Source organism: Poromitra crassiceps, assembly GCF_964638095.1.
Source record: "Poromitra crassiceps genome assembly, chromosome: 7".
NCBI classification, from domain to species: Eukaryota; Metazoa; Chordata; class Actinopteri; order Beryciformes; family Melamphaidae; genus Poromitra; species Poromitra crassiceps.
In genome coordinates, this window is record NC_139628.1 from 39,689,027 (window position 1) to 39,714,132 (window position 25,106).

A 25,106-nucleotide genomic window follows, 5' to 3' on the forward strand; every position below is an offset into this window, starting at 1 on the left:
TGGCCTGTAGGTAGCATGGCCTGTAGGTAGCATGGCCTGTGTAGGTAGCATGGCCTGTGTAGGTAGCATGGCCTGTAGGTAGCATGTGCTGTGTAGGTAGCATGGCCTGTGTAGGTAGCATGGCCTGTAGGTAGCATGGCCTGTGTAGGTAGCATGGCCTGTGTTGGTAGCATGGCCTGTGTAGGTAGCATGGCCTGTAGGTAGCATGGCCTGTAGGTAGCATGGCCTGTGTAGATAGCATGGCCTTATCATGGAGCTGGCTAACGAAACAAGGGGCTTTCATACAGTAACTGGCTGCACTGAGGGACAGATGTTGCTGCAGGCCAGTTAATTTGTCTGAGTCAAATTAGTATACAATGAATTTCATAAACCCTCAAGGGTCCTCATTCAATCAGTGTTGCCTTATGTTTTCAAAGTTGAGAAATTATGCAAGGCGTGCGGGGTGGAAAAGTCAGCCAAACTTGATTTATATACATTATAAAAAAATACATCTAAACTTGGATCATGCCAAATATTTGAATCTCTACTCAGAAAACGCTCAGCGTTGTCTAATTTGCTGCTGAATTGTGGTCATTTGCATTGTATTAAAGCGCTTCCTTCATTATATTTTTGGTGTTAATAATGAGATCTGCACAAGGGCAACATTTAGAAGACACTGACTGATCTATTACTTCTTTCATCAGTTAGTATTGTAGCATTACTTCTGTTCCTTTTGTCTCTCTTTGTATGTGTGAATACCCTAACGAGTGATGAGATGAATGCATGAATGAGTGAGCTACTGAGTGACCCAATGTTTTGGTCAGGATAATGAACGGGTGCAGGAATTAATTCACTAAACAATTAGTCTACCACAATTAACCAGAATACATTTCACATGCTAGAGTAGACGAGACATAACCTCCTCCTTGATTGTGTAGTGTTCTATGCACAGCTGCAGCTCTGTGGTTCTGGCAAATTGCAAAACAAAGACCAATTAGGGGCATCACTTAATTACTGACTCATTCCAACCCCCCCCCCCCCCCCCCCAAAAAAAAAAGTCTGATGAGAACAAACGAGCATATTCAAAAAGTTTTACCCAAAACATGACAGTGAGTCAGTGAGTCCGAATTATCAAGAGTGGTATCTGCTTTCCAGTTCCACCAACACCTTTCACACCAGGCATACTTGTCCTTCTGCTAGGCCAGAAAGGGAACGTCGGCTAATTGAGACATTATGGAGATGGCAGCCAAATAGCTCTTGCCAAATAGCTGTTTGCTAATGTCTCTGCCGTCTGTCTGTCATTCACCCGTCAACGTGGACAGCGTGCCCAATTGTCTGGCTTTGCGTGTGGGTGGATGTTCTCCAAAGAAATGCAGAATGGGTAAATATATCATTTAAAGAACCGTCTGTGCTGGATTTGAAATCTGTGTCCAAAGAATGGAGGGAAAAGCTCATTCTAATTTTACACAAATGAAAACCGATAAGCTAAAGCTGCTGCTATAATGGTGACAAAAAAATGATGAAAAAAAAACATTTCTTTCTCATATTATAAGTAATATTAAATTAATTTTCTAATTTAATATTTGATCAATAATGAAGAAACCAGTCTATAATCTACTCACCCCTCATTGTAGTGCTGGTTCCTAGCTTGTGTGTGTGCGTACATACATGTAGGCATGAATGATATTATTTTGTACATGTGGTCCATGTGAATAATTCCTTCAGTGTTTACAGTATGTGCATGTCGGAGTTTGTGAAAGAGCAACTGGGAATGATTTCCACTATGAGAGTGATGGTCATTATTTATGTGAGGGCCACATTTCTCTAACCCTAACTAATTAATCTGAAATATGTGCGGTTGCCCTTTCAACTTGTTTGACTTGTTCACTTGTGCGTTTCACAAATGCCTTTTCCCAAGTTACTCCACTAAGTACTTTGACGGCGAAGATGTTAAAGCCACAGGAAGCTGAAGAAAAATAATCTTGTGTTGTCTTATCTTTTGGGATTTAATTAAGATAGCAAAGTTGAAAAAATTACACATTATTCTTAGATGTCAGAAAGCATTGTAGTTTCCCCCCTGAACCCGTCCTGGGTTTTCATTTCTTTCTCCTTTCTTCTCTCTCCTTCTTGTTTTTTCAGTGTTGTGTGTGTGTGTCCTCTACAGTACCTGGTAATCTTCTGATCACTGAGTTCATACATGTGAGGCTGTATTGGCCTGCGGCTTCCTATCCCTGAGCCACTGTGTTTCAGCAACATCAAATCACAACAAAGTTTTCTCTCCCTCTCCGCTACTAAGCAGTATCCACGAGGGATTGTTTATTTGTGACGGATCACAGATGTATCTGCCCGAATGAGGGATTCTGGACAAATCTGTAAATCCACTGCAAATCCATGGCCTCCCCGTTCTGATTTGAAGCTAAGCACACTTTGGCTACCTCTTCAAAAACTGCTTCTATTCAGTGAATGACCTTGCTGGTCTTTCAAAGCTTGCTGAAAGGGTATAAGCATACATGTGACACCAGGGCAAAATAAACGCTATAGAGACACTGCATGATCACGGGGGAAATCGCTCCGTGCACTCCCATAGACCAGCGTCATTTTCCTTGAATTAAACATAGCTAAAAGCTGTTGTGTGGTGGGCTGCGCTGACAACAAATGTAAAAAATCGCCAGTTAAAGTTTTTTTGTACTCCTGAACAAAACAAGGAAGCCATTGAGGATTGGCGAGAAGAAAAATGTGGATCTAGCTGTCAAGGAAGTAAGTTGGAGTGTTCAACGTCCGTATATACGATCTTTTTGTGCAACACGCAACCATGCACGCGACATACAGTAGGAGAACGGCAGGATTGGAGAGGGGGCGTGGTTTCTGAATGATGACGCGCTCCGCAGTGTCTCTATTCACATCCAAATGTCCGGTGCTTTATTCATTAATCAATGAATTCAGCTTCTCACATCTCTCTCTCTCTCTCTCTCTCCTAACAGCGTGGACCTGGTGCACGCCCAGATACACATATGTGAGGGCCGCAGCCTGCCCGAGCTGGGGCTCAAGCAGGACAAGATCAGGGTGAACGGCTGTGCCATCCAGTGCAGAGTGACCACTGAAGACCCAGCCAGAGGCTTCCAGCCCGACACCGGCAGGATCGAGGTAGAGATTAGCTACATCAACACCAGATATCCCCACACTCATTCACATGCCGTGAACGTGCTGTTTCGCACGCACGCGTCGCACGCACACACACACACACACACACACACACACACACACACACACACACACACACACGCGCACACACACACACACACACTGTTCAGGTGTGAAGGACAGCACTGTAACCTTAAGACAGCTCTTGGTACAAGATGATAGGAATTGAGTGTGAAAATGTGCCTGCACGTTCGCACACTGATAGTTTCACAAACACTCATTCTCCCACGCTTTCACACAGATGCACTCTGTAGTAGAGGACCTTGCTCGATGGTCAGATGCACACACAGTAACACATGATATGATGATAGAAGAATAAGGATATAAACAAGAGCACACGCGCACACACACACACACACACACACACACACACACACACGCACACACACACACACACACTCTCACACACAAACACACACACACACAAACACACACACACACACACACACACACACTCACTCTGCCTCAGGCATTCTGTACCACCGGTTTCCCATATTCCCATTTGAACGTCAGAAAGCGGCACAGCAGATGACATCACACAGAAGGTCACTGCCTCTACTGCACTGTCTGTGTGTCTGTGTGCATGTGTGCATGTGTGTGTGTGTGTGTGTGTGTGCGCGCGTGTCTGCGCGTGTCTGTGTGTGTCCTTGTTCTCGTATCTTTGTGAGGACTGCAAAATCCTCCGAAGTTTCACAAGTCCAATAACAAAGTAACGTCTTGTGAAGACGTTTTTTCTGGCCTTCAGAAGAGATGGTGCATAATTGAAGTGTATTATTTAAAGCCCCAGACACAGACACACCAGCAGAACTAGTTAGGACTAGAGGCAACTAGAGCCCGAGTGATGCGTCACCTCACGTCTCCTGTGCCGGGGCCAAAAAGTTGCATTTGAAGACACCGCAAACACGACAGCCAATGGGCAGCTAGCACGTACATTCTGCACCTGCGTGACACCCATTCATGAAACAAGCAAAGCAGCGTTTGCCTACCATTTTGCTCACTTAAACAGTTTAGTAATATAGATACAGTCGGTCTGTGTGGGAACGCCCACAAAATACGGCTGGTGCGCGAGTGGGGTAAAAAACAACAACAACATATATCTCAATGGGCTGACTCACCAAAGGACGGTGCTGCGGCTCTACACTACAGGATTGGGGATTCTAGAGCAGGTACATGTGCGTTTACTGCGGTGGTTGAATCCCTGATCATGTCTGCCTGGGCTGGGCTAGCAGCTAAATGCTAACTATGCTGAATGGGGAGAACGGGGGGATTTACCCCACCCTGACCATGCCCCCAACCAGCTACCCCAGCGTCTATGACGAGACACAGACTGTCTCTATTCATTCACCTTATCATTTTCCATATCAGGACACTTCTGCATAACGTCATTTTGTAATTGTTATTCCGTTTTAGACACGGAAGTAGATTACTTCCACTTTCATAATTTTTAGACTTGCCAAAAAGCTGTTATAAAGTTGTAATATTTTTTCGGATGAGAACGTAACATTCCAAATATGTGACCAGTTTATCAGAATAATGCCTATTTGGAAATTTTTAATGAGCAGCGAGGAGCGCTGGCTGTGTGACTGGTCGGACTAGCTAGTATCTGTCAGTGAGAAAACACTGTCTACATGCTGTTGTAGCTAACATTAAATGCTGACCGGGTACAGCCATCGGCTCCTCGCAGCAGTAACGCTCTGAGCATGTCTGAAGTTGGCCGCAGTGTAGCTGCTGAATGTTGCCAAACTTCATTCATACAGTAGTTTACAGTTTATCGATGTTTGCCAGCTAACGCTGAACCGGAAGAACAAACACAATTGCGTCTTACACGGAAGAGAAAAAGTGGGCGTGGCAACATAAGGTGAATAGCTACTTCTAATTGAGATTATGTCTGAAAAAAGGTTGCAAATGGCACTGGTGTTGTCTGTCAGCCATTGTCTGGTCTTTTTCTTGTGGAAGAAGAAAGGAAGAGGCGGAGGTGAAAAATAAGTACAAACCGCACTAAATGGGTGACATCATGCAGTGAGAGGCTCAGTGGACTTTCCCAAAGGCACGTCGTCATGAAAACATCCGTGTTTTGGAATTATCAGATGAGAAGAAGTTAGAAAATGAGCAGAGCATTATTTTTGTGTGCCCTCACTTCTCCTGCTCTGTTTCACTGCCACTGACCAGCCAATCAGAGTGATTTCTCTACCCCTAACCAGCCAATCAGAGTGATTTCTCTACCCCTGACCAGCCAATCAGCGGGATTTCTCTCACCAACGAGCCGACAAAGCCGCCGTCAAGCCGCCGTCAAAGCAGACTAGAGCCAGCGGTGCGGGACACACCACAAATACTAGAGCGACAGACGTCTTGGTGGGCCTGGGCTTAAGAGTCTAGGGATAGAATTATGGTAAGAAGAGAACTGGACGGCGTAGCAAACCTCAGTGAAAGATGGGAACACTGGAAGGAGGAGTGCCAGTCTCTTTTGACAGCTGGCCCAGTATTAAGGTCATGACTTGGACTCCAGCGTTCAGAAAAATGTGGGTTTTCACAGTGTACTGATTTCAGAGGGGACAGTAGTGAGCGCAGTGTGGCTGCATGGCTTCCACAGGGACTTCTGTACCGTCAAATTGCCATTGGCAGTAGTAGATTTATGTCTTTCTTTAACAGTGTAGGGTCAAGGTATTGAATGCAGCATGTGTGTTCATGCGCCATAGTGAAAGCATTAGATAATAACTTGACCCTGGGTGCACTATAGTAGCTTTCAGTGTTGCATCTATTGGATCACATGGATATATCCATATGAGGTGTGTGTGTGTGTGTGTGTGTGTGTGTGTGTGTGTGTGTGTGTGTGTGCGTGCCCGCGCGCGTGTGTGCGTGCGTGCGTGTGTGTGTGTGCGTGCATGTGCGTGACAGGACCAGTGGTTTTCTTTGACAGCGTTTCACACATGAGAAGACACCATTGACAGTACATAATATGGACCACCTTAGCTATATGTTTTTGACACAGCAAAATGAAGCTCACTTCCCGATATTGTTTGATTTCGTTTGATTGGATGAATGGATTTTCCTGTTGCATTGTGGGAAATCTGTTCAAACCTGGAGCCGGGAAAACAGGAAAGAGCGTGAGCGTGGACGGGACTCGGGGAAGAGTTTCCGGTTTCCTCCGCCACGGCATCCATCTTGTTCATGTTATTTTCCCTGCTAGCCGTTAGCTTGGCTAACAAATGTTGTTAACGTTAGTTGCTATTGCTAGCCTTGCTCCATTGCTGTCACAGTGAATACAATAGCCCGAAGAAAAGAGTGAGAGAATTCCTGCATTCCTCCAGACCTCGCGCTGCGTCACCAGCCTGCCGCTTGCATCTTCCACAAAATCGAGGTAATCTTATTTTCTAACGTAACGCTAATTGCATAGCATGACATTAACGCTAGCTACATGTCCATTTGTCATTACAGGAGGACGTTAGACTAGAGTAGCATAAGTTAACGTTATACAACGTTAAACAGTATTGCATGCTGCACAGATTCGGACGTAGACAGAAAACAAACGCAGTTCTGTTTACCTAGGTTACCTCTTTGAGATGAGGCAGACTCAAAGCATACTCATATGATCTACCAGCTAATAGCGTTATATATCTAGCTAACGTTAGATGAGGGGGAACAAGCTGGGGGTTCAACTCCTCTGGATAGTTATCCACCTCTGCATTTACAGTATTTACCAATCGCACGTAGTGTTGGGTAAGCAAACGTTAACGTTATACAGTGATTAACAGTGTCTAATTCGTTTCTTCCAGGGGGTAGCTGCTGTCCAGTACCAGATGGGACACAACAGAGGATCATGATTTGAAGATCAAAGCTATAATATTCTGTTCTCCTGAGATTAACTATACACGTTACTGCTGATCAGTTGTTTCAACATAGGAAATTGCAATAACACACAAGCCAAATGCTGACATGAGAGATTTGCTTTGAACAATTGTAGCTATCTGCCAGTGACCGGAGAATATTGTTATATTTGCTTGTTTTAATGCTTTTGTCAATAAACATTGTCAACAAAGATAGCCTTGTTGTATATTATCATGTATAAGATTGTTGATGTCGAGTGAACACAAACCAAGGATTGGACGACGGAGAAACTTAACCGACCAGCAGTCTGAGTCTGCTTCAATCAACGAATGCTTTATATTTATTGAAATGAAATATGGTGATATCTGGTGGTCTGAAATTACTCTCTAGCTAGGCTAACTGGCTCATATTATGTCATATTATTGTAACATCTGAATCAGCGTTTCATAACTTTATAATAGCCTAACGTTACTGTATAGCCTGGACGACGTTAGCTAATGCTACCCATCCCTCCATTGGTGTATGCTGCCTTTAGCTTGTGGTATTATGGTACAGTAATATTGTCTAGCTGTCTAGCTAGACAGACAAGTTTATCTGAATTCAGGGTGACAAGATCCCTGCTGCTAGCTCATCTGCCTTTCTGTGTCACAGAGTATCTAGCATGTTTACAGTATCTTAACAGACTGCATTGCTACACCATGCAAATATATTTCGATATAATTCAAACAGTTCCTTTCCTATACCATGGTGGGCTGGACTGTATGTATTGCTGTGAAAAAGTTACATTTGATTGTTTCAAGTGTTACACGTTATATTTTTAACAGCTTTGCGGAATTACCTCAACACAATTGTGTATCAGCTTTAAATGTCCAATATATACAGCGTTACACAAACGACCAGCAGCATTCAAATGTGCAAAAACGTTATATTTATTGAAATGTGGTGATCATGTCACAAGTCACATTACATAACGATATAGCGTTAGGTGTTCTTTTGATCAACAGACCTCGGGGGCTCTATACTGTTGCTAGCTAGCTAGCCGCAGATCAGCTCTGAAGCCCCAACTTCAGAGCTGCCCGTCCACTAAAACCCGATTTCGATATAGCGTTTTAGGTGTTCTTTTGATCAACATACCTCATCACGGGGATCTATACTGTTACGTGTGTCTACTAACATCATTAAAATAGCATAAGGGTAACGCTGTTTCTGTTATTTTACTTTTATCTCTGGCTACGTTGCTAGCTAGCTAGCTAGCCTGCCTTGGCAACTGGTTGGGATCATCTGATTTCCTGTGGCTGGTGTAAATCAAAGAAAATCCCGCCCCCAAAGTTATAATTTTTATCGGCTCTTTTACTCGAAATGGGACCATAATTTAGAAAACGGAGCCCAGGGGAGCATGAAAAAGACTTGAAATTGTTTATTCAGACCATAAGCTCATTCGGAAAATGTTTATTTAAGACACAGAACGAGAGAGAAGTCGGCTCATTTTTACATTGGAGCCAATGTACGTGTCGTCACTTCCGGACCTGACGTGCGCCCCCCGGCGGGATTTTCGAATTAATGGAATTCCAGAACTGGCTTCATACATTCCCTAGTTGACTTGCCCACTGGAAGACACACAGGTCACCATATGAGCACTCTTTCACTTCTCTCTCTCACCCCCACAGAAGGCCTGATCCCTAGTCTCTCTCTCTCTCTCTCTCACCCCCACAGAAGGCCTGATCCCTAGTCTCTCTCTCTCTCTCTCTCTCTCTCTCTCTCACCCCCACAGAAGGCCTGATCCCTAGTCTCTCTCTCTCTCTCTCTCTCTCTCTCACCCCCACAGAAGGCCTGATCCCTAGTCTCTCTCTCTCTCTCTCTCTCTCTCTCTCTCTCTCACCCCCACAGAAGGCCTGATCCCTAGATGTGTTTTGCTGTCAGGTCCGTTTGCCCTTCACCCTGCAGACTATCACACTGTTTCACTCTTTTCACTCATTTTGCTCTCTCCATCCTCTCCCTTGCTTGTATCCGTTTTTTTTGCTGATTTTCAAACAATTAACTTGTGTAGCCTTTAAAGGGACAGCTCACCCTAAAATCCAAAATACATATTTTTCCTCTCACCTGCAGTGGTGCGCTGTCCCTTTAACCGTAGTGTTTTAAGTGATGAAATGCTAGTGAAACCCTGTTTAAATCAATAGAAATGGCTGACTGCCTGACTACAATTAAAACAGGCTTAGAAATGAATCAAACAGGCATAATGTGAGAATAGAGGCGCTAAAAACAAATGATAAATGCCAGTGGGTTTAAAAAAGATGTTTAAGATCAAGATTTTGCCAGCCTAAACACGGCGGGGCATTCAGAAGAGTTGGGGTCTCGACGGCTGCCGCCCGGTCCCGTTTGCTCTTCAGCCCAGAGCTGAGAACACGCAGGAGGCTTCTGCTCGGGGGAAATAAAAGTGCAATCTCAAAATCAATTGTTAAACAAGAAGCCTGCAGCCTAAATGGGCTTATATAATATAATACCATGTGATGTGCTTATAGTCTGTGTAAATAACCTGATGGAAAAGCACATCTGTACAATGTGGAGCTATAGCTGCGCCGGGTGCTAAAGTGGTCAAGGGAAGATGATTTGTGCTATATTAACGTGTGTGTGTGTCAAATTTATTGCAATTGGAAAACTGTAAATTCCCTGAGATGCTGTGGATTGTTTACCGCCCTACCCTTCCAATCTCTCCCTTCTCCTCCTCCTCTCTTCTCTTCCTTTATCTGCTCTTGTTCTCCTATCAGATCTCATTTCTCCCTTCACCCCTCCCACCCTTTCTCTTTTTTACTTCCCCCTCCTTCCATCTCTCCATGGGAGCTGTGAATAGAAGTGCTGCCTGGTACTGACATCACTCCGTGCTGCCTGGTACTGACATCACTCAGTGCTGCCTGGTACTGACATCACTCCGTGCTGCCTGGTACTGACATCACTCAGTGCTAGGGGTGTCACAATATATCGTCCCACGAAATTTCGCGATAGTAAAACGTCACGATATGTATCGTTGAGATGAAATCTCATATTGCAAATTTTTTTTTTTTTTTTTTTTTTTTTTTTCCCAAAAAATAGACTAAGAAACGTCTTTGTTTGTTGAAGTTCAATGTGTGGAAAGTAGTTCAGTTGAACAAGTCTCTGAAGAGACACATGAGAAGTTATACAGGAGAGAAACCATTCAATTGAGTTTCTGGCAAAACTGTTTACTTGACAGGAAAAACTGAAGATGCATAAAAAATAGATTAAGAAAAGTCTTGTTGTTTGAGTTTGAAGAAAAACTGAAGATGCATAATGAGAATTTATACTGCGGAGAAACCTTTTAGTTCAAAGTAAATCTAAGTGACGGTGTAACTCATTCTATTTCAAGATAAGCCTTATCTCCAATCTCATGTTTTTTCTAGTTGTTATTGTAATAACAATTTCCCACAACAGCATGTTTTGTATTTGTGCATTTCAAATAAAATACTACTTTTCCAGTCATATATTGTCATTATTCAAGTTTAAAAAAATATTGTTAAAATCGTATCGTATCGTATCGTTATCGTGAACCCAGTATCGTGATACGTATCGTATCGTGAACTGAGTGTATCGTGACACCCCTACTCAGTGCTGCCTGGTACTGACATCACTTCGTGCTGCCTGGTACTGACATCACTCAGTGCTGCCTGGTACTGACATCACTCAGTGCTGCCTGGTACTGACATCACTTAGTGCTGCCTGGTACTGACATCACTCTGTGCTGCCTGGTACTGACATCACTCTGTGCTGCCTGGTACTGACATCACTCTGTGCTGCCTGGTACTGACATCACTCAGTGCTGCCTGGTGCTGACATCACTCTGTGCTGCCTGGTACTGACATCACTCTGTGCTGCCTGGTACTGACATCACTCTGTGCTGCCTGGTACTGACATCACATAGTGCTGCCTGGTACTGACATCACTCAGTGCTTTTTGACTCCTTGGATGTGATTGAATTGGACTCGCACTGGTGGCTCTGCCGCCAAACAAATCAACTGTCTCTCGGCTCCCAGCTAACGGCATAAATGAACGATGATGTTGCGCACTGATTTATTTGGATTAAATTTAATTCAATTAATTTCCCTCTTTTCAGGGGTGGTTACTTTAGTTTATTAGTGGTTTATGTGGCTTGATGATCAGAGGCTGAATTTGATAAGATTAACTTGGACGTATTGCTGCACTGAAATACTTACCCAGCAAGTCAACTCTTTTGGTGGGGTGGGGATTCAGATAAGCAGCCTCCTTTTTAGATTCACCCTCTGTTTGGGGGACAAAAAATGGGTCCCATACTTTGTAAAAAAAAGAAAGAAAAAGGGGTTCCCACAGGTCTGTGAAATCCTTAAAAATGTGTTGATTTGGGGAGGGGGAATCAAGGCCTTGAAAGTTTTTGAAAATAGACATAGCGTGTCAGTGAAAGTGTTTGAATTGATATATTTTGTGCAAGAATAGAAACTGACTTTTGATTTGTTTGTTTTTTACTTAACGTGTAACACAGCACAGTTGAGAAGTGTTCACACCATTGACTGTAAATTATATGGATGACACATCTCCACTTCCTACCGCTATGCGATAGTGAAGCCAAAATACCACATACCATGCCATCTTGCACTGGTGATGTCATTTGCAACCAGTCTGCACAGTAGTGATTAGAGGATGCAGAGCGATTGAAGAGAGAGCAGCACCAACAGAAGTCCAAAATGCTTGATGGTCATGTGGCTCACGTAGCTTGGGCCTGGAAATTCCTTGAATTTGATGGTTAAGAAGGTGTGGGAACCCTGAATATATAAAATAAGGTATTCTGATAACATCAGCTGTACAGTATATGTAGCTCAATAGCTTCTGACTGCTTCTAATTGCTCATTATTTCCTCTAGAAAATGCCTGAGTGGACTAGCCTTGGAATAGCTGATGATCTTTCCAGTTGAAGGACTTTCTGCTTTGTTTCCCTCCTTCCCTCCCTCCTTCCCTCCCTCCCTCCTTCCCTCCCTCCCTCCCTCCCTCCTTCCCTCCCTCCCTCCTTCCCTCCCTCCCTCCCTCCCTCCCTCCCTCCCTCCTTCCCTCCCTCCCTCCCTCCCTCTCTCTCTCCCTCCCTCCCTCCCTCCCTCTCTCTCTCTCTCTCTCTCCCTCCCTCCCTCCCTCTCTCCCTCTCTCTTTCTCTCTCTCCCTCTCCCTCTCTCCCTCCCTCCCTCCCTCCCAGCCATAAAACAATGTACATATTTTGCACATGCTCCCTGTATTGTCCCTCCGGTCTCCCCGCCCACTCTCAAGCGTGGTATCCTCCCCCTCTCTATGCCTCCATACTTCCATCTCCCTCTCCACCCATTTTTCTGTTTCTATCCCTCATATATCTGTTTATCTCTCTCTCTCTCTCTGTCTCAGTCCCTCTCCTCTTCCTCTCTGCCTCTCTCCACCACTTAGCTGTGCGCGCTGCTGAGCCATGAAACGTGACGACACGGCGACCCCCCCGCCATGCAATATGGATGAACTAAACAGAGTAAACAGAGTAAAGTGGGGAGGGAGGGATGAATACCTTATCACTGGCGGGCTATGATGAGGTCAACGAATGAGAGACGGAGAGTGAAAGGTAGAGACAGAGAAGTCCTCATTAGGCGATGCGCTTTTGGTCGCTCAAGAGGCGCTGGAGGCAACTGGTTTAATTTGCTTTGACAAGTGAAGGGAGAGTTGGAGTGGCTCTTCCCTGCCCGGGCAGAGTGGAGAAACTCAGCAGCAGGACTTCTGTGTCTTTGCTAAGGCAGAACAGCAGAGTCTGAAAGATGTTGCAACGGCTTAAAAGTGTTGATGCTGTAGAATTGAAAATACCGTTCATAAATATTCGGTGAGTTTCTGGGTGAGAAACGGAAGAGGAGATAGGAAGCAATGCAGGAAGCGAGGAAAAAGAAAGAATAATAAAATTTTCGACAGTTTTCACGGAATGGTCAGTCCTCCACTTTAATGCCCCCCCCCCCTTTCTGTACATAGCAAACACTGCAACAGGAAGTGACCTGGGGTTCAATTTTGAATGTTTTTGTTGTCAAGATAAAACCATCGATACTCAAAGGACTTAAAAAAGTGTGAAGCACATTGCAACGTGATTAAAAAATAAAAACGCCACAAGAAAATTAAAAACATGCAAAACTACAATAGGTCAATAAAAGTGTACTTTGAGACGTGATTTGAAAGAAAATACTGAAGTAGCTTATCTAAATTTCCTCAAGAAGGATGTTGCACGGTCTAGTCTTGGCAGCAAACATCACTTGATTGAGACTACAGAAAAGAGGAGCTCGTAAATCCACACTTCTACTGCTTAACACATACTGATCCTGGTCCCATGATGAAAAAAATAGATTACAAAGTGCTTAAAAAAACAAAAACAAACACACAATCCCTTAAAATGATCATTTTCATTTGATATTACACTTAATGTTAGAAGTCAATCACTTTTTCGCAGACCCAGTGCTGCTGTGAGTCACATCGGTTATTATTCCAGCTGTTTAGTTTTTGATCCCAAGACGTATCAGTGATAGCACAGTGTTTGTCATTTTGACTGGGCTTGTCTCTGCTCCAGAACCTGTTTCAAAAAGAAGATATATAGTCAACTACTTGATGGAACATAAGAGGCACAATGCATTGTCAGGCCAACCTGTGCACTGTTGACTGGTACTGTAAATAGGACTGAATGGATGTCTTACCCTGGGCTCTTCAGAAGTGTACCATCCACCCATTTCCAGCTTCCCTCCTCATCCCTGTCACTCAAACCAATCCAGATATTTTTCTTCAAGGAATTGATGAATTCCTGTTGAATTGTTTAAAAGACAAATGACATCAGCACACACTTGTGAAGCACTCAAACAAAGTGTGGAATGTGAGACAGTTTTAACCCAATTAAATGGCTGGGTGGGTGGGGGGGAGGGAGGCGTTTTGCCACTTTTCCCTTTACCTGTTCTTCTTCACTGTTTATGATGACCAGGTCTGCTCCTCTCTGTAGACAGTTCTGCCTGCTGTCAGTCCAGCTCTTTTCTTCAGTAGAAATGTAGTAAAAACTGGTGTTGAATGATGTACATCCAGCTTTACAGAAATGGTCTGCAAGAGGAGAGGATCTTAAGAGCAGCAAATAAAAGCACAATGCATACGCACGCAAATGTACAGTACATGCACGGTCATGTAAATGCACAATGAGAGAGACGGACAGACACAGACAGACAGACATACTCAACTGAGCTCAAACAAAGGCAGTCTGTTTTCAGCCCAGGTCTTGTTGAGGTCTGCTTTTGTATCTGCATTGCACGGGAAACCTAAAACAGTGGTAGAATTGAGGAACAAACAAATATGCAAAATCAATGCTGAAGAGTGCAAATCTCTTGTGCAAAAGAGGAAGTGAATGCCTCACGGGTGACCACAACGCCTATGAGGGCAGCCAGTAGAAGACACATCAGCAGCAGACACGCTGTAGTCACCCTGCAGGGCTTCTTCACTGGCTTGATAACATCACCTGTACAGTAAGAACAAGACAGGGTTAGGTTAGATTTTTTTTTAAATAACCATATATTTATTGGTTTTGCATGTAATTACTGTACATGTATTCTCCTCATACATACAACATATACATCTTTTATAACCCCCCCCCCCCCCGACCCTGTGACAGTACGGAAAAAAGAAAAGGACATTGAAAAAATTAAATAAACGGAGTGTTAGGTTATGTTTTAGTTATACGAGCACCAGAGGGCCTATTACACAGCTAGTATACTTTGCTGTTCATTGCATGACTTGCCATTTTGTGATTTTGCTGTATGTGCTTAGATTAGCACATACAGATTAGCCCCTCCCCCAAACATGTCAAAAGAAAAAAGATAAAGAATAAAATAAAGTTAAGCAAGAAAATACATAATAGGTAAGAAAATGCTGAACAAGAATAGACACTCGAATTGACAGCAAGCATATACAGCAAATTATCAATCAATATAAATGAATATGCCATGTCCAAAAAACGGAGTAGGAAGAATTGATGACTTATTTATTAAGTGCTACTCCTTGTTTTTATATCTGTAAGCTTAATATGAATGTAATATTATAATACAATAAGTGTGTGTGTGTGTGTTAGGGATGTTCATTTTGAAAATTTTCCAAAATTGATAATTGGTGAAAATTAACGATCAATTATCGATTATCGATCATATTAATACTTAGAAAATTATTCTAATTTTTTTTTTTTTTTTACAAAATGAATGCCTATGGTAGAAAATACGAAAGACAACGTGTTCTCCTCAATTAACTCTTTATTTCAATGTGTCTCCTCTCCAACACTGCTGTCCCCGGCGCATGCCGGTGTGAATTTCCCATGTTTAAAACAGTTTTGTTGGCACAAAGGCCCGTGCCCAGCCAGAAAACTAGAGACTATATGAAGCTCCACCTCACGTTAGTCGGCTGTGCAATGGAGTGGGGCGAGGAGGAACGAATTCCACCCAAACCTAGTCCATTTTTTTTTTTTTTTTTTTTTTTTTTTATAATTAAAAAATCGATCCAAATGCCACAGGATCGATTCCAATCCTTAACGATCAATTATCGATTTTCGATAATTGATGAACATCCCTAGTGTGTGTGTGTGTGTGTGTGTGTGTGTGTGTGTGTGTGTGTTACTCACCTAGCTGCTGATCTGGTGTTTTCTCCGTATTTGATCTGGGGTCACGACCCCGATACACTACCCGATAATTGTCCGCACTTTCATAGATGTCCACTATCCTCTCCTCCACCTCGTTGTTCACTCCAGCTGTGATTATGGCTCTCTCTCTTTGACTCTCCTCTGTTTCCAGTGGATCTTCGTTGTCGTAAAGGCAGTCAGACATCTCCATCTTCTGTCTCAATAATCTGATACTTGTTATCTGGACTTGTTTTTAGTTTGCTGCTCTTTACTTTATCCTAATCTACAAAGTAGCCTAAGTCATTTTTTGTGATCTATGTCCATATAAACACTTATTTCCTTGCTCTATTCAGTATCATGTGTCTCTGTGCAGACACTTCCGAGTATATAACAGTTTCTCACCACTTCCTGCTCACTTCTCGAAGTCTGCCTTTTTTTTGTCTTGACTGGGTGTTGTGGGAACCTAATCACCCAGTCAGATCATAAGCGCTTTCAACAGGAAAGACTCATTGTGGCAGATGGGTAAAGTTGCCCCTGGCCTACATTCGTTGCATCACGGCTGGTGTGATCCCATTGGCAGATGGTCTCTAGTTTTGACATGTTTTTTCTTCTTCTTCCCAAAAACAAATCATTTTTTAAATAGCAATTTGTATTTGTATTGGAAAAAAAACCCACTGTGCTTTTTTTAAATACTGTATTTGTACTGGGCTCCATAGTGTCTAAATTATATGGTGTTCTTTTTCTGCTCACCTGTTTCTCTCTAAATAATGTAAAACCCTCATTAACAAGAGCAAACCTTTTAGTCTGTCCGTGATACAACTCTGCTCAGTTAATAGTAGACACTAGACACCAACTGATCCAATTTAAAGTCACTCACCGTCTTCACTATTCTAAGCATAAGTGCACAAGATTTACCTGTCTGTCTCACCACTGTGTGTCAGGTGTCGGAGGGCACTCTGTCTCATGCCTTCTGGTTCTGCCCTTCACTGACCGGATTCTGGGCCAAATTATTTGACTGGTACTCTAAGGTCTACAAAATAACCCTTCAGCCGGAGGCAGAACTCGCCATCTTCGCCTGAGTCCTCTGGACTTCCCTACAGCTGTGCAACAATCTCTGACACGGGACAATTGTTGCCAAAAAAACTAATTCTGAAGGAATGGAAGTCCCCCTCTTCACCTCCTTTTCAATTGTGGTTGATGGGCATGATCTCTGTTATACTGATGGAGAGGCTCAGGTTCCTGAGAACCAACTCACTTAAAACCTTTCTAACAATCTGGGGCCCGTTTCTAGCCTACCTCGCTGAGGTTAGGGGCGACGGGTGACTCGCCTGGCTGGTTTCTCATGGACCCCTCGCGCGGGATCCCATATACATTTCTTATAAGCTCATATGTGTATTTAAAATGTACTCAGTAAAAGTTACTTAGTTATATGTGTGCACGGGGGGGGGGAGTAATATAATCTCAAACTAGGTTCTTTGTCTAATTTTCTTCAAATTCATCATCCAATTCAACCGAATCCGGTTTCAATTGGATCTAGGTCTGCAAAGGTGTTTTCTAATGCATACATCTCATCTCCTTGGTAATTAAGCACCTACATATTCTCGTCGCTGTCTGACTGACCATCATTCACCTTCTGGTAAAGTGCTGAACCCCAAAGCATTTGGTACGGCTGTTGCCGGTTTGCTCTACTTCTTGTCATCCAGAGAGGTCTGATGATGATCACAGCGCTTCCCACACACGGCGTAGCCCCCCTCCCTCCGCTGCGAGCGGTCCAGCTGCTTTAATTTGCTTTGACAAGTGAAGGGAGAGTTGGAGTGGCTTCCCTGCCCGGGCAGAGCGGAAGGAGGAACTCCGCAGCAAGACTTCTGCGTCTCTGCTAAGGCGGAACAGCGGAGCCTGGAAGATGTTGCCACGGCTTAAAACTGTTGATGCTGTTGAATTGAAAATACCGTCCATAAATATTCTGTGAGTTTCTGGGTGAGAAACGGAAGAAGCAATGCAGGAAGGGAAGGGGACGTGAGGTGAGGGAGAAACAGGAGAGCCAGAGAGAAGAGTGGAGATATGGCTGGATAAGGAAGCCACTCAGAAACGGGCACAACCTTGCCTTCATTTTCTTGGACAGAGACGGAAAACAAAAGAAAGACGCTGCCACGCCGCGCAGCGACTGTAGCGAAGAAGAATACACTGTGTGTGTGTGTGTGTGTGTGTGTGTGTGTGTGTGTGTGTGTGTGTGTGTTAAGAGGAATAAAAACAACCATTATTTACCCTTTATCGCAATTGCAGTATCACACCCCCTGCTGTTTCACCATCACTCCATTCCTATCTGTGTGTGCTTCGCTTTATTGCATTGAAGATAGTTTTGCACTCTTGGCAGCTAAACCTTTTTACCATCCATAAGTCAACTATCATCTTTAATGGTATCAGGAAAAACCTCAAGTGTTTTTTTCTTCTTCACACAACTTAAAGAGTTCTCCAGGCTCGCTGCTGGAGGAGCTTCTTCCAGTAAATGGGAAGTGAATGGGGACACTCTGTGGAGCTGGACTTCCTGCTTCAAAAAGGACCATACATGTCCATAAAATTAGCCCTTGAAGCCCGTGTAGTATAATCAAAGTCTTTTGACCCGTGGCGATCGCTCTGAGTCGGGCGGGTGGGGGGGGTGGGCGGGGGATTCATTACTTCTGCATTAACAAACCTCATGAGATGCAGGTCACGTTTGCTAATGTGGAAGTACATGCAATGGTAATCAACTCGAATGGTAATTAAATCAACTTTCATTAAATAAAAGATCAAATATCATGAAACTCCGAGTCCATTGCCATTGCACGTGCGTCCACATTACCAAACCGCACGAGGCCACCGTGGCCACCCCAGTAATGAGTGGATCATGAGCAAATTCATTTTTTTGGTTGAACTATTCCTTTAAGACATCCACAAAAGTGTTCACATATTCTGTTCCTGAGGAATTGGCATGCAACCTCCTGTTGGGATTAGTTACTGTAGCAATGCTGCTGCAAATCAACTGGGGAACGAACATCCTTTCACTTTGACTTGCTCATCCTCACTATTTCATGCGTACCGTGTTAAGAAAATTATGAATTCATGATTAATATTTCAATACGAATTGGAATACTTTCAAACATTGCTGTGAGGGTAAGAGGGAGGGATAGACAGGGGAGAGAGAGGGAGACAGAAAATGAAAAGAATAAAAGTCGGGGGGTATCCACGGATCCATAAAGTCTTTAAATAAATGATCCAAATGTAAGGCCTTAGAGCGCACTAGGCACGATTTCTTTTCATGTAAAAAAAAACACATCAGAAATCAGCGTTCCATCCCCAGAAAGTCAAACCCTGTAGATTTGCCCTTATCCTGCGCACATTCCTATCAGGTGTTGGGTGTGTACACGCAGGCAGGAAATCTCCATGCTGCACACCGAGTGACAAAACAAAACTTGACAGCAAAATCCCAAAGCTGTCTCCGAGACAGCGGAGAGCGCTGCTGGACTCCCCAACGATGGCTGAACCTGCCGCACAGATGTTTCTCTCACCATCTCCACCGCCACCAGTCGCTATAACGGTAAAAAGAAAAGTATACTGGAGGAGTAAATAAAGTAGTATACAGTTTGCCGACCTCACATCACATGATTCCTGTCTAGTGAAGTACAAACTAAAAAAATAAAACTAAAAAAATCTGTTAGCAACTCTAACTGCCTCTGCTTTGTGCAGCTTCACAAAGCATTGACATGTTTTGATTACAGTTATTATTCTGTCTTTTTTCATCCGTTTTAGCAGCCTAGGGTGGGTTTTTTGTCATTGTTTTCAATGAGAGTGAAGCCTTTTGCTCGCTGCTTTTGCGTTGCTGAGCGCCTTGCATTTTCCCGCGCCTCACGCCTCGGCACAGTGGTGTGGCCATTCAGCCTTATGACACCACACCCGGTCCCACCACCCACATCCCCCTACTAGGCCTGTGAATCTTCACTGGCCTCACGATTCGATTCGATTACGATTCATCCATCAACGATTCGATTCCACGATGCATCACGATGCATCTCGATACAGCTCCAACAGTATTGCAGCTCCAAGTATCAAATCCTCAATTTTCTATATTTTTACTGCACATGGCTACTTTTTCATCAATTAATACAAGCAGTCAGATAAATATCAAGTCCCTTTCTTACTTTAAAGTGCTTTAAAATCTGAATGTCAACAGAAATTTGAACATAAACGATTCAACAGTTCATCTGTCAAAGATCGACACGATTCGATTCGATTCACACGTCCGCATCGCGATGCATCGATTATACGATTCATTTTGACAACCCTACCACCTACCCACCCCTCGAACCCTGACTCGCTACGACCTTCCTATCCCTAGCTACTAGTGTCCTCTAGAGAGAGAGTGGCGTCAGCGGAGGACCAAAATGTGAGACTCATTAGCCAATGAACAGCCAGGAATGGGTCTCGCGCTACTTTTGCATGCTAAAATAAAGCTGATAATGTACAATTTGATTCAAGGGGGGAAAAACCCTTTCAGAGTACAACACAAACTGTCTATTTTGCTGCAATTTGACAGTGCTGCTTAATCCAGGACCTTACTTCCTGGAACTCTGGAGAGTAAAAAACTGGTCCATTGGAGTGAATGGAGATGTCGGGACTCTTCTATCTACATGGCTCTGCTAGCTACAAGTCCCTTTCCCTAGCCCCACCCCTTCCTTGCCCCCCACATCCCCCTAGCGACTACCCTTGCCCGCCCCTCAAACCCCGACTACTACTACCACCTTGCTATCCCTACCTACGGCCCCTCTTCCCTAGCCCTGCCCCTTTCACTAAACGTCCATGAGTGAGTGAGTATCCTGACTTTGCCATCTTCTGACCCCGGCGGTCCTGGTTGGCCAACGTCGTGGGAAAAACTTTAACTCAGAACAGAAAAGCGCTGGACGTTATTTGCATTTTCCCAGCCGACCAATCACAATCACCCCCATAGCATAGTTTCCCATAGCAACAACACATATGGAGAAAGGCAAAGTGCCGGTGGAGAAGTTAGATGTTGTAATAAGTGAATTTCTGTTACCGCAGCAGCGATCATAAAGGCAGTATGGATTATAGGCCATGTATTGGAAATATCTGGTAAGCCTTTGCTTGCTACATAACACTGTTTTATCTGCTAACCAGCTGATTGCTAGCAGCTGCTCAGCTAATGTCAGGTGACGTTGCTTTTTATTTCTCCTCACAAAAAGCGCTCCAAAAAGCGCTTTGTAGGCTTCAACAACAACAAAAAGGCAGTGCTGTGCGCCTCGCGTTTTACAACCTGCCAAACTGATCTGATCAGGCCTTTACACTCCACTCTACTCACTCTTACAATGATACAGCATTGTTTTATTTTGGTCAGTTTCCGGCTAGCATCTTAAAAAAAAAAGATCTTAAAAAGTCTTGAAAGTAGCTTTCTGAAACGTTCAGACACTCTGATAGTGGGCGAGAGAGGGCACACCAGAGGACACAAGAATAAAGAGAAAGAAGAGAGTTTAGGGAGAGAGAGAGAGAGAGAGAGAGAGAGAGGAGGATAAAAAGAGCAAGGTGTGGAGCGAGGGAGGAGGGGCCGACGAGGCGTGAAGAGTGATGGATGTCACAGCGAGAGGGGTGCGACAGTCCTGCAGAGAGAGAGAGAGAGAGAGAGAGAGAGAGAGAGAGAGAGAGAGAGAGAGAGAGAGAGAGAGAGAGAGAGAGAGAGAGAGAGAGAGAGAGAGAGAGAGAGCGAGCAGAAAGACAATGGGAGGGAGGGATGGTGTACTTTGGGATCCAGCTGCTGTAGGAGGAAAGAAGAGGGAGGAGTATTAAAGTGGCACCTTGACATTTTGTATTATGATCCATTTTTCTTCAGCGGGTACGAGTCACATCAGCTGTATCCACCGACCTTTTGATGCATACGCTCTTTGGAGATTGCTCACTGATTGACAAAAAACAAAGATGTAGAAGCTGTTTCTGATCCGTTATAGAATAAGGAGAAACTCTCTTTTGTTCATACAGAAGCAAGGGAGCGAGGTGTGTGTGTGTGTGTGTGTACACTGTGTATCCTTGTCTCGGTCCATATCTGATAGCATCAACAGCAGCGATCAACCTCCCTTGGTCTCTCTGTCTATACCCGCTCATCTATCCATCAATCTCTCTTTTCACAGCTATCTTCATCTGTCTGCAATGAATCACTCTGTCACGACCGACCGTCCCTCCTTCTCTCGCTCCCTCCCTATTTATCTCTCTCCCTCCCTCTCTCCTTCCTCTAGCCTCAGAATTTGACTGTTCATTTGTTTCTCATATTGTAGTCTCACACAACCCCCCACAAATTCCACTGCGGGATTCATTCTCAAAGGCCCCACTTTTTTCTTTTTTGGTGGTGACAAAAACGGCTTGGTATTGGAAACTGGGCAATATTTAATAACACGAATAGCCCGATTCCACGGACAACAACCTTGGGTTTAAGGCAAGTACTGTTATACTGTGATTGCTACATGTATGAAAAAGTAGGGGCTTTGAGAATGGAGCCTGCAGTGGAATTCCGGGCGGTTGTGAGAGACTACGATATGAGAGAAGCGAATGAGTAGTCGAATTGTGAGGCTATCCTTCCTCCTAACTCCTCATCCCTCCATCCCACCTGACCTCTCCCTCTTACCTCGTTCTCCCTTTTGTCTTTCCTTCATTGTCTCCTCCTTCCCTCTCTCCATGCCTCCTACCCTCTCTCCATGCCTCCTACCCTCTCTCCATGCTTCCTACCCTCTCTCCATGCCTCCTACCCTCTCTCCATGCCTCCTACTCTCTCCATGCCTCCTACCCTTTCTCCATGCCTCCTACCCTCTCTCCATGCTTCCTACCCTCTCTCCATGCCTCCTACCCTCTCTCCATGCCTCCTACTCTCTCCATGCCTCCTACCCTCTCTCCATCCCTCCCTCCTCCTACCCTCTCTCCATGCCTCCTACCCTCTCTCCATCCCTCCCTCCTCCTACCCTCTCTCCATGCCTCCTACCCTATCTCCATGCCTCCTACCCTCTCTCCATGCCTCCTACCCTCTCTCCATCCCTCCCTCCTCCTACCCTCTCTCCATGCCTCCTACCCTCTCTCCATCCCTCCCTCCTCCTACCCTCTCTCCATGCCTCCTACCCTCTCTCCATGCCTCCTACCCTCTCTCCATCCCTCCCTCCTCCTACCCTCTCTCCATGCCTCCTACCCTCTCTCCATCCCTCCCTCCTCCTACCCTCTCTCCATGCCTCCTACCCTCTCTCCATGCCTCCCTCCTCCTACCCTCTCTCCATGCCTCCTACTCTCTCCATGCCTCCTACCCTCTCTCCATCCCTCCCTCCTCCTACCCTCTCTCCATGCATCCTACCCTCTCTCCATCCCTCCCTCCTCCTACCCTCTCTCCATGCCTCCTACCCTCTCTCCATGCCTCCCTCCTCCTTTCCTCTCTCCATGCCTCCTACCCTCTCTCCATGCCTCCTACTCTCTCCATGCCTCCTACCCTTTCTCCATGCCTCCTACCCTCTCTCCATGCCTCCTACCCTCTCTCCATGCCTCCCTCCTCCTTTCCTCTCTCCATGCCTCCTACCCTCTCTCCATGCCTCCTACTCTCTCCATGCCTCCTACCCTCTCTCCATGCCTCCTACCCTCTCTCCATGCCTCCTACCCTCTCTCCATGCCTCCTACCCTCTCTCCATGCCTCCTACCCTCTCTCCATGCCTCCTACTCTCTCCATGCCTCCTACCCTCTCTCCATGCCTCCTACCCTCTCTCCATGCCTCCTACCCTCTCTCCATGCCTCCTACCCTCTCTCCATGCCTCCTACTCTCTCCATGCCTCCTACCCTCTATCCATGCCTCCTACCCTCTCTCCATGCCTCCTACCCTCTCTCCATGCCTCCTACCCTCTCTCCATGCCTCCTCCCCCCTCTCCACAGAAAGACAGCGGGTAAAAAGGCCAAATCCTGCTGTTTCTGCTTATATCTTGCCCTGCCCTCCTCTTGTCTCTCTCTCACCTCTGCCTTTTTCACTTCCTGCCCTTTCTGCCTTCTCTCCCTCTGTCCTGGCTTCTTGATCTCTCATCTGCCAGTAGGGTGGACATTGTTATCTGAAGCATGGACGCTGCCAGCAGAAACCCTAACCTTGTTGGTGTCTCTCTCTGACCATCGAGCTGCAGGACCTCCTCTCCTCTCCTCTCCTCTCCTCTCCTCTCCTCTCCTCTCCTCTCCTCTCCTCTCCTCTCCCTCTCCCTGTTCCTTATTGGCCGACATTTCAATATCTGAAAATGATTCAGTTATCATCCTGTGACTTGTGCATAATTCTCTCACACTCTGTTCCTCTCCTTACCCCCCTCCTCTCTTGTTTCCTACTAACCACACATCTCTCTCTCTCTCTCTCTCTCTCTCACACACACACACACACACACACACACACACACACACACACACTCTCTCTCTCTCCCCCTGTGTGTGTGTGTGTGTGTGTGTCTCGCTTGTTTGCTTATGTTATTGGAACACATTTGCATGCGTCAGTCAATATATTAATAATGTGTTTTACGATGTGCCAGGGTGTGTGTGTGATCTATTTATGTGCGTGTCTATTCTTGTGCACACGACACCCCCTTTTCCTCCGACCCCCCTTTCCTATCTTCCCGTTTCTCCAGTGAACAATTTTGAAAATGGGTTGAGTCCTAATTAGAGGAAGTGTGTCTGTGTGCGCACGTGCGCGCTGCGCGCGCGCGTGTGTGTGTGTGTGTGTGTGTGCGCATGTGTGTTTCTTGCTGCGCGTAACATCACAAAACACACTTCATTTGCACACTGCAAACATCCTGCACCCTGCGTTGGTTCGCCCCTGTTGGCAGCCATGATTTGTCACCATGGTTTTGCTCTCCGTCGTGGACGTACAGTAAACACAGTAAACAGCAACGTCAGTCAGGTTTACGCCTCCTAGTACACATTGTCACTGTGTCGAACTTTAAAGGAACGCCGTCTTACGTTTCTCTTCGCCACACAGCTCAGTGAGGAATACTGCCAATGCTAACAAGACATTTTGGGGAAAACAAAAGCACGAATGCCAAAACTCTCCTCCCCCCTCCCAGTGTGACGTGCATCTAAAAAAAATAACCAGCTAAAATTCAAAATGGCAACAAGTGATTTTGGGTTGTGTGGGATCAAAACATCACATGCTATGCTACAAATGACGTGTAAATCATAGGATCAGAGTTTTTTCTTTTGAGTTTTTGCTATGATTTTTTTATTGTATATTTCAGTGGGACAAATTAAGCAACGTACGTCTTTAACGTAACGACGGTCTGATATTGAAATAGCTCGCTGACACCTACAGGTGAACGGGTGGAATTGGCAGTAACTTCCTCATCTTTCAAGCAAGAGAGCATGCGAGAGCGCTTTCCAATGATGACGTGTTGAGAAGTCAGCAC

At 44.9% G+C, this 25,106-nt stretch overlaps 2 protein-coding genes across 2 annotated transcripts in view; one reads left to right on the forward strand and one right to left on the reverse strand.

Annotated features, from left to right (window-relative positions):
* Positions 1-25,106, forward strand: part of LOC310779342 (pyruvate carboxylase, mitochondrial-like) — a gene marked incomplete at its 3' end in the record, with an annotated part of 392,062 nt that overhangs the window by 121,942 nt on the left and 245,014 nt on the right. Inside the window, exon 11 of the mRNA XM_083639880.1 lies at positions 2,961-3,123. Within this exon, the coding sequence (XP_083496006.1) occupies positions 2,961-3,123 (163 nt within the window). The remainder of the gene's footprint in view (positions 1-2,960; positions 3,124-25,106) is intronic.
* LOC310780229 (CD209 antigen-like protein A) lies at positions 13,072-15,874 on the reverse strand (the record flags this gene model as incomplete). Its single annotated transcript, XM_083640810.1, has 6 exons — positions 13,072-13,602; positions 13,724-13,827; positions 13,972-14,114; positions 14,249-14,326; positions 14,422-14,523; positions 15,673-15,874. The coding sequence occupies 6 exons, from the start codon at positions 15,872-15,874 to the stop codon at positions 13,458-13,460; spliced, it is 774 nt and encodes a 257-aa protein (XP_083496936.1). The 3' UTR covers positions 13,072-13,457.